Here is a 9,192-nt window from a genome sequence, read left to right on the forward strand (position 1 = left end):
CTAATCTGTAATTTTTTATCATTTATTGGATATACTCTTCTTACAAATACTCTTGTTTGAAACATTTTTCCCTTGTTGATATTGAGTCACACATTGAGGGGGAGTTTTTGATGATGTTTCTTCATGATCTTGCATTACTTCATGCATGTTCTGTTATCTGTGATCATGAGTTTTATTTCTGTATTCCTGTTCCACATATGCCTTGATGTATTTAGTTAAATGTTTTAGGAAACATGAAAACCTTTTGTCATTTTGTGACAAAAAGGGGGAGTAAATATGGGGAGATGATGAGATTGGCTCGTCATTTTGGTTTTGTCACCGAATTGCCAAAGTGGGAGTTTTTTAGTTTTTGTGTTAGCTTAATTCAATTTCAAAATGCAGAGGCTACTGTTCACAGTCTCAAACACTGATATAGAATGCTCAGAATCCAATCTTCACCGTTTATAATGTAGATTCATGTGCCATGAACGTCCTTGCAAAATTTCAGCTCAATCGGACCACAAACGGCCATCGATCGGATTTGTTGATCAATGCTGGACAGCATTTCTAAAATGCTGTTTTCTCCCCACTATAGGCCATGTCCGAACACGGTGCTAGGCTGTTCGGACAAGCTTTCCAAAAACTCTATTTTTGCTCCGCAAGGCCCTGTCCGAACAGCCCATTAACCTGTCCAAACACCCCGAACCTATTATGCCCAAAAACGTGTTTTTAGTGGGCGCAGGTCTAGGGTTTGATGTACTGATATATATACATTATTATAGAAGAGAGAGGCGCGAATTTTCGCCCCCAGAGAGTTCGTCGGAGGCTGTGCTAAGAGAGATCATATGTGGTGAGATTTAAATTGAATCTCTTAGAGTTTTAGTTATTCATTTGACAAATCTACGGTTGAGAAGTCTATCAGAAGGGTCCAATAAAGGAGAATCACGTTGAAGAAGATTGTGAGCAAGGAAACGAGTTGTAGGCTTGTCGATGTTACAGAGCCATGGTCTTATAAAAGGTTGTAAATGTTTCTAGTGTCTGTAATCTTTGGATAATCTTTTGATAGTGATTTCCTGGGTTTAGCTGCCCCGGAGAGGTTTTACTTTTAGATCAGTTTCTAAAAGGTTTCTTTTTTGTAACCAAAATATATGTGTCTGCCTCTTTATTGCTTTATATATTTTGAGTGATTGAATTGTTTATTGCTTCATAGTATTTATTCCGCATAAATTGTGATAAACAAGTTTTTGGAGTCGACATAGTGTTTTTTCAGTTAATACTTTGAATACATTTCTGGTGAGAAAAATAATGGAAGAAAATTGAATTTTGATACTTAAATTTGCGTGTGACTATGGTAGGTTATAGAATTTTGATTTTAATTATCTTCCATAATAATACGAGAAATGCTAAACATCTTCGGCTGTTGTGCAGAAGAGGAGATAAAATTGTTTGCGACTCTGGCAAGGAAGATTTGGTTTCAACGAAATTCGGTGCTTCATGGAGGCCTGTTTGATCACCCAAATGCTCTAGTCCACCAAGCTTTAGAATCGGTGGATGTTGCTGCTTCAGTTCACGAACGTCCAGTGGGAGGAGCAAGGAATGGGGTCCAAGTTAGCTAGCAAGTCCCACCTATTGGCTGGTATAAAATCAACTGAGATGCCGCAATATGTCACCAGCAGGGTAAAACAGGAATGGGAGCTGTTATTCGAGACTCTGAGGGGCATGTGATAGCCGTACGTTGCTTGGCGATGCATGGCTGTCTAGACCCTTTGTCAGTGGAGGCATGGGTAGGGACTCAAGCTATCAAGTTATGCACATAAATGGGACTCTCTAACCTCTATTTGGAGGGGGATGCGATGGGGGTGATAGAAGCTGTTAAAGCAGAAGCCATGAATTGGAGTAAAGTAGGACATTTAGTGGAAGATATGAAAATATTGCTTTAAGGTTTCTCACAGTGGCGGATGCATGGAGTGGGTCGTATGTCCAATTGTGCCGCCCATACCATTGCTCGTCGTGCTGTTAGGGAGGGACTAGATATGACTTGGATGGGTGTTTATCCAGATTGTATTCGGGTTATTATCCTACGGGAGTGTATTGCTCCTGTAGTTTGATTGATTTATTAATACATACCCCAGATTTATCTCAAAAAAAAAAAAAAAAAAATGCTAAACATCTCAAACTTTTGTTTCAAAAGTTGGTTTCCAAATGATGTGTCACTATCCCATGAGTTGGTGACATACTTTCCAAAATAATAAATCTTATGAGATTGTGATATATCGTTTGAGAACTAACTTTTGAAAAAAAAAAAAAAAATTGAGATGTGTAGCACTTCTCAAATAATACATTGGCCAACAAATCCAAGGGTTATGATATTACCGCATTAAATCTTGGCCTTTGATCATAAAAAGGTGTAAAAAGGAAAGTGTAAATTTCAATTTCAATTTCATATTTAAATGGTTAGGCCATATATTATTATATGGACAGAAAATGGTGCTAAGTATCTAAGCATTTAATATGCACATTAAATATTAAAGGTAATTATTAGCAGTTTACTAACTTTTTTTTTTTTAACTGAAATGCGAGATTTTTATTAAAATCAATGAGCCAAACTAGATTGCTCAAGAGCAATGAGGTTCTGAATACAAGTAGGTGGACCTGAGGCCCACACCTTATCCATTAGTTGTTTCACTCCCATTCTCGTTAATTCATGAACTGGACGATTCATCTGGGTAACCCCTTTATTTTTTTGGTTTTTTTTTTTTGGTTTTTTTTTTTTTTTTTTTGAAATAAAAGTTGCGCATTCTCATTACGTATCAAAAGATAGAGCACTAATCTCCATCGAAACAAGGTCTTAAATACAATCAGGTGACTCATTGAGCTAGCACTTATCTAAATAAACTGATGTAGCCTCCTTAGACAAAGCATGAGCAACACAGTTTCCTTCCCTATGAACGAACAACATCTTCCACTGATGTAGACTTTCCAACTCCCGTTTGATATCAGCCACCAAAAGTTCTGTTGTGCTCTAGTTCGTTTTTGTTAAATTCACCGCATTGATCACCACTTGAGCATCCCCTTCAAACTGCGTATTACGAAAGCCCATTTCCTTACATAATTTGATCGCCACCAACAGTACCCTTGCTTCCGCCACCGACGATTCTAGACATCCCATCACGGTTTTACATAGAGCAGCTACCACATGCCCTTTCACATCCCGCACCACCACCCGAAAACCCAACCAGCCTTTGGATTTATGGATTGAAGCATCCCAATTAACCTTAAACCAGCTGGTACATAGGGCAGTCCAACGCATGGGCTGTGGTGCAGCAGACCTACAGGGTCTTACTTCTCCTAACCCAGTAGCCATGGAGAACTCTTCCATTGAACGAAGAGCTCCTTGGACCAAGATGGTACGATGGGTAAAAATACCTACATGTACGACATCATTTATGTGCAACCATATCTTCCGAGCAATTCCAGCAAAGCTGCGCACTTCATCTAGCCCACACTTAGCAAGAACTTTTTCGACAATTTGACAAAATTCAAGCCGTCAGTAGGCATCTTCTGAATTTTTGCATTCAGCACGCCCCAGACATCCACTGCAGAAGGACACTGCCAAAGGATGTGGATGGTAGTTTCCTCAGCAAGCCCACAGATTGGACATAAGGACTCTTCTATAATCTTTCGCCTATACAGGTTTGCTCGAGTAGGTAGTATATCATGACAGGCTCGCCATAAAATTTTTTTCTCAACATTGGATGTCTTCAATCCCCAGATGCCACGCCATACTTGACATGCCTCGCTCCTCGTTGAGCATTCTGCCGCCCCCTTTGTTTCCAACTCCTTTTGTAGGTAATATGCACTTTTCACAGTAAAAAAACCATTTTTTGTGCCCCTCCATACTTGGCGATCCTCCATATTGGAAAAACTGATCGGCAAAGAGTGTATCAAGGTGACCTCCTCTAGTGTAAAAATATTTCCCAGCAAATCAGATTTCCACCACTTTGTATCCACGTCTATAAGAGCACACACTCTAGCATCCGGATCCAGTATTTGTGGTGGAGATTGCACAAAACAAGTGGATTGACGAGGGATCCATTTATCCTTCCAAATTCGAACTTTTTCACCATTTCCAATCCTCCAAATCAGCCCCTCCTTAATTAGGTTGCACGAACTGTGGATACTCCGCCAAGCAAAAAAAGGGCGTGTCCCTAGTTGAGAATCTAAGAAATTCCCACCATGATAATATTTTGCTTCCATAATTTGTGCAAGGAAACTGTTCGGTGATTGCCAGAGTCGCCACCCTTGTTTAGCCAACAAAGCCTTATTAAAACTTCCAAAATCTCTATACCCCATCCCGCCATCGGTTTTTGATGCTCCCAATCTGCTCAACTCATCCAGTGCACTCTTGATTTATCTTGATGACCCCACTAGAATTTTTGCATGAGAGAATTGATTTTCATACATAAAGATTTGGGTAGCATGAACACGCTCATACTATACGTCGGAATAGCTTGGACAACCGCCTTTAATAAGATTTCCTTTCCAGCTTGTGAAAGGAATTTTATCTTCCAGTCTTGAAGTCTCTTCCAAACTCATTCCTTGATACTTTTAAAGGCCGCCACTCTCGACTTACCCACCAACGCTGGGAGTCCCAAATAAGTATCATACCTTTGCGTAACTGGAATTCTGGCTGCTTCCACAATCCTTTCCTTATCCACCAAGGAAGTGTTCTTGCTAAAAAAGATGGCAGTTTTGTTATTGTTCAGCCGTTGCCCCGAAGACTCCTCGTAAATACGCAATAGGGTAGTTAACTTATTCTATTGAGTGAGAGTGGTCCTGCAAAAAAGTAAACTGTCATCGGCAAAAAATAAATGGCTCACACGGGGTTCGAATTTGGAAGTAGGAACACTCGTAAGTGACCCTTCGTTGTTTGCTTGAGTCAGCAGCGAACTGAAAACCTCTGCACAGAGAAGAAATAAGTATGGGGAGATTGGGTCCCTTTGCCGAAGTCCCCTTGTGGGAGAAATATTTCCACATGGATTACCATTCACCAAAAATGAGTATCTTACAGTGGAAACGCACATCATAATCAATTGTATCCACTTCTGTGCAAACCCCATTTTACTCATTGTTTTCTCCAAAAAACCCCATTCAATCCCGTCATAGGCCTTACTTATATCCAATTTTATGGCCATGAAACCCTTCTTTCCTCCCATACGTGAGTGCATCGTATGTAGGGTTTCATAGGCTGCCAATATATTATTCGTTATTAGTCTGCCAGGGATAAAAGCACTTTGTGTGGGGGGTGGGGTAGAATTTTCTTAAGGCGGTTTGCTAGGCCTTTGGTATTTGAGGGTTAGACATGAGACTAAACATGAGACTAACGTTTTGTTTTTTCACCAAGGTTGGAATTAACGTTAAAAACTGAAATGGTGCTAAGTATCTAAGCATTTAATATGCACATTAAATATTAAAGGTCATTAATAGCAGTTTACTAACTAAGTGTAACTTTTTTTTTTTTTTTTTTGGTTAAACATGAGACTAACGTTTTGTTTTTTCGCCAAGGTTAGAATTAACGTTAAAAACTGAAATGGTGCTAAGTATCTAAGTATTTAATATGCATATTAAATATTAAAGGTCATTAATAACAGTTTACTAACAAAGGGTAACCTTTTTTTTTTTTTTTTTGTGGTTAAACATGAGACTAATGTTTTGTTTTTTTACCAAGTTAGAATTAACGTTAAAAATTGAAGAGCTAAGGTTGGCTTAGAAGAAGAAAAAAAAATCACATCTAAACAAGGTTAGAAAATTTTAGTAAACCTAAAGAAGGTAAAGTTGATGAGTTATGTCAGAAGCAAACCTTTTTCTCTATTCTTTGTTTCTTAAGTTTTTTGCATATGCGGCTGAAAGACTATTGTTTTAGGAGGAGAAGAGATTTTTTGGCATATACGTGAAAACTGCTATCATATTAAGGTACTCTTCTTGATATTTTAACATTTGAGTCTTCGTGTTTTGGATAAATTTTATTAATTTTAATCTCTATTCAATTATCCCATTAACAGAGAGTTATCTAACATTTTGAATTTTTATTTTATTATTATTATTTTTTCTTCTTCTTCTAAGCCAACGTTAGCTCTTTACTTTTTATTTTTTATTTTTTAATCTAATCTGATGTTAGGTCTTCAGTTTTTAACGTTAATTCTAACCTTGGTGAAAAAACAAAACGTTAGTCTCATGTTTAACCAAAAGAAAAAGAAAAAGAAAAAAAAAAAAAAAAAGGTTAACCTTAGTTAGTAAACTACTATTAATGACCATTAATATTTAATGTGTATATTAAATGCTTAGACACTTGATGCTAGGTGTTTTTCTAGTGTTCTCTTGGTGTCTTCTCAACTGTGATGTGACTTTTAAAATTACCGTTTATTAAAAGTTAATAATGATAATCTCAAATTCAACGATGATTTTAAAAGTCACATCATAGTTGAGAGGACACCATGAAAACATTAAAAAAACACCTAACATTTTCCATTATGATATATGGCTGGCCACTAAGGATTTTGGTGAGAATTGGTTTTGCCATCTCACCTTACCTTTTATGTTTTTTTGCAATTTTCTTTTTAGTTTTTTGTTCCTTTTATTTTTTATTTTTACTTTTAGAGGATAAATTTATATTTTTATAAATTTTGCAATAGGATAAGAGATATTTAGGTCCGTTTGTCAAACCATTTCTCAATCTTTTGCAGCCACTTTTTTTTAAAAAAAATCAACATCAAAATATTCTTTTTTTTTTTTTTTTTTCACTTATTATATCACATCATTTACTTTTTATTACTATTCAAAAAAAAAGTAAGAAAAAAAAAATTCACTTTTCAATACAAAAAATTTAAAAGTTTATACTACATCAATCTATATTAGCTACCGTATCTAAGAAAAAAAGCTTTGCCAAATTGAACCTTACTACTAGTACTTATTAGTCGTTTGGGGTAAGTGAGTTAAAAAAAAAAAAATGTGGGTAGATTAAGGACCTTTAAAATAAAATAAATAAAAAGAAAAATGGGTAGCTTGGGGACCAAGTTTGGTCACTCTTGTTTAATAAAGGGGAGCCCCCGCTGTACTTCTCACAAAATCCCTGCTTCCTTCTTCAGCGCCACGAAACACGCAGCCCCCTCTCCTGTTCTGCTGCGACAGCGAGAGAGAGAGAGAGAGAGAGAGAGAGAAGAGAGTGGGTGGAAGGCCAGTTGGTGGGGACTGGAATTTCTCTTGAAAGGTAACTTTCTCCTTGTTTTAATCTTCACTCGCTCGCTGGGTTGAAGGTGGATTCTAATAATATGCATGAACTGAGCTGGAGCATGATAGTTTTTAATGTAATTCTTGTAGATGCACTTTTGTAGAGGTTGGTTGCAGATTTCTGTTGATATTTCATGCCATATATAATATCAACTATCTTCATGGGCACTAAAAAAGTTGAGCTTTGGCTGTGTATTTTGGTTCGGAATTCATTTCAACCACTTGTTATGCAGAAAGAAAGACGATGTCCAACTATCTCCCAAACGAGGTGATCATTGAAATCCTCTCAAGACTGCCTGTGAAGTCTCTCATCAGATTCAGATGCGTTTCCAAGACATGGTGCTCTCTCATCTCAAGTCCGCACTTCATTGCCACCCACCTCAATCGTGCTCTTTCCAATCCCCACCCACCCTACCTTCTCCTCCACCTTTACAGTAACAATATCGCGAAAGAAAGCTTCACTCTCCATTCTTTCGATGACCCATTCCCTCGCAACCATTTCACCAAACACCTGGACTACACCTCCCCTGCCCCACATATCCTCCCGCTTTCTCTGGATCAAGAAGTAAAAGAGAAAGGGTGTTTCTTCGCACATCCATCAGATTTCATAGAATTGCATTGTTTACAGTTCCCCAACAATTCCTTCTACGTAATTGGATCATCTAATGGCCTACTTTGTTTGGCGGAGGCTGTTGACGATTCTTACTGTCGCAATTTTGGGTTATTTGTTATATGGAACCCTTCTATTCAAAAAGCTATTTCCCTTCCGGAGTCTAACATTATTTCCCTTCCGGATAGCATTGAATTTGATATGTACCGAAATTCTATCCAATGTCTTGGATTTGGGTATGACCCCAAAACCGATGATTACAAATTGGTGAGACTTGTGTATCGTTTCGACACTGTTCCACCTCTAGTCGAGATTTATAAGCTTCGAACCCGCGCATGGCGCTCTCTTAAGGCCCCAGGTCCTCCCTATGCAATCATAACATGGTTTATATCAGTTTTCTTGAATGGGGCACTACACTGGCCAGCATACACTCCTGCACACCAAGGCACGTTTCACAATCTGATCGTGTCGTTTGATATGGAGGATGAGACCTTTTGTGAAGTGGCTATGCCTAAGAGTTTACAAGGAGTGGAAGACTTGACTGTTGCTGTTGCAGTAGTTGATGGGTTGCTTGCCCTTGTCCCTTGTAATAAATATGGCATGGCGAAGATTCACTCCGTTTGGGTGATGAAAGAGTATGGAGTAGAGGAATCTTGGACGAAGCTGTATGGTATTGACAATGGGGAAGGAGTGAATAGGGTGATAGGCTTTACAAAGAATGGTGAAGCTCTACTGATCAAGAATGAAAAGTTGTTTTCTTATTCACCTTGTACCCAACAAACTTTGGATCTTCACATTGGTGGCATATCATTATTGTTTTCTTTGGATACCTATGTGGAGAGCCTTGTTCCAGTGAACATAGCAGATGGAGTTTTGGGGAACTAGGCGGCTCCGTCAGGTGGTTGTGAGAGCGGAGGTGTAACGATCCGGATTAATTCTTAGGCCTAGCCTTGATAGATGAACTCAGAGTTGCGTTGGCTTGTTAGTGTGATCGATCGGTTTGTTCTATAAAATAGATATTTTCATGATTACATGATTGATTTAATATTAATTAGCATGTTGAGTACTAAGATGGCATATAAGGAGTTGGGGCCAATTCTCTGTAAAGCAAAATTTTATGTTTGCTCAAATACTACCTAATCATTTTGAGAAACCAAATAGCCAGCCCCACAAAATGCCAGTAACCTGCATCTTCTCACATTCACTTATTGCTTATGTACAAAGATGGTAATAATATAGAAAATATCACTTTTAGCATTTGCCTTTTGGAGGGTGCATCTATTTACATATTTCAAGCATTATATTTTAATTGAACT

General features: G+C 38.0%; 1 protein-coding gene across 1 annotated transcript; it reads left to right on the top strand.

Moving 5' to 3' along the window:
* The first annotated feature begins 7,227 nt into the window (after positions 1-7,227).
* On the top strand, positions 7,228-8,967 carry LOC132183002 (F-box/kelch-repeat protein At3g06240-like). Its single transcript, XM_059596386.1, has 2 exons — positions 7,228-7,246; positions 7,500-8,967. The coding sequence occupies exon 2, from the start codon at positions 7,511-7,513 to the stop codon at positions 8,759-8,761; it is 1,251 nt and encodes a 416-aa protein (XP_059452369.1). The 5' UTR covers positions 7,228-7,246; positions 7,500-7,510; the 3' UTR covers positions 8,762-8,967.
* The last annotated feature ends 225 nt before the right edge of the window (positions 8,968-9,192 follow it).

This window comes from Corylus avellana, chromosome ca5 (assembly GCF_901000735.1).
Source record: "Corylus avellana chromosome ca5, CavTom2PMs-1.0".
NCBI lineage: Eukaryota > Viridiplantae > Streptophyta > Magnoliopsida > Fagales > Betulaceae > Corylus > Corylus avellana.

Excerpts from the sequence above, each read along its gene's own strand:
- LOC132183002 (XM_059596386.1), top strand. The coding sequence starts at position 7,511 with ATGTCCAACTATCTCCCAAACGAGGTGATCATTGAAATCCTCTCAAGA.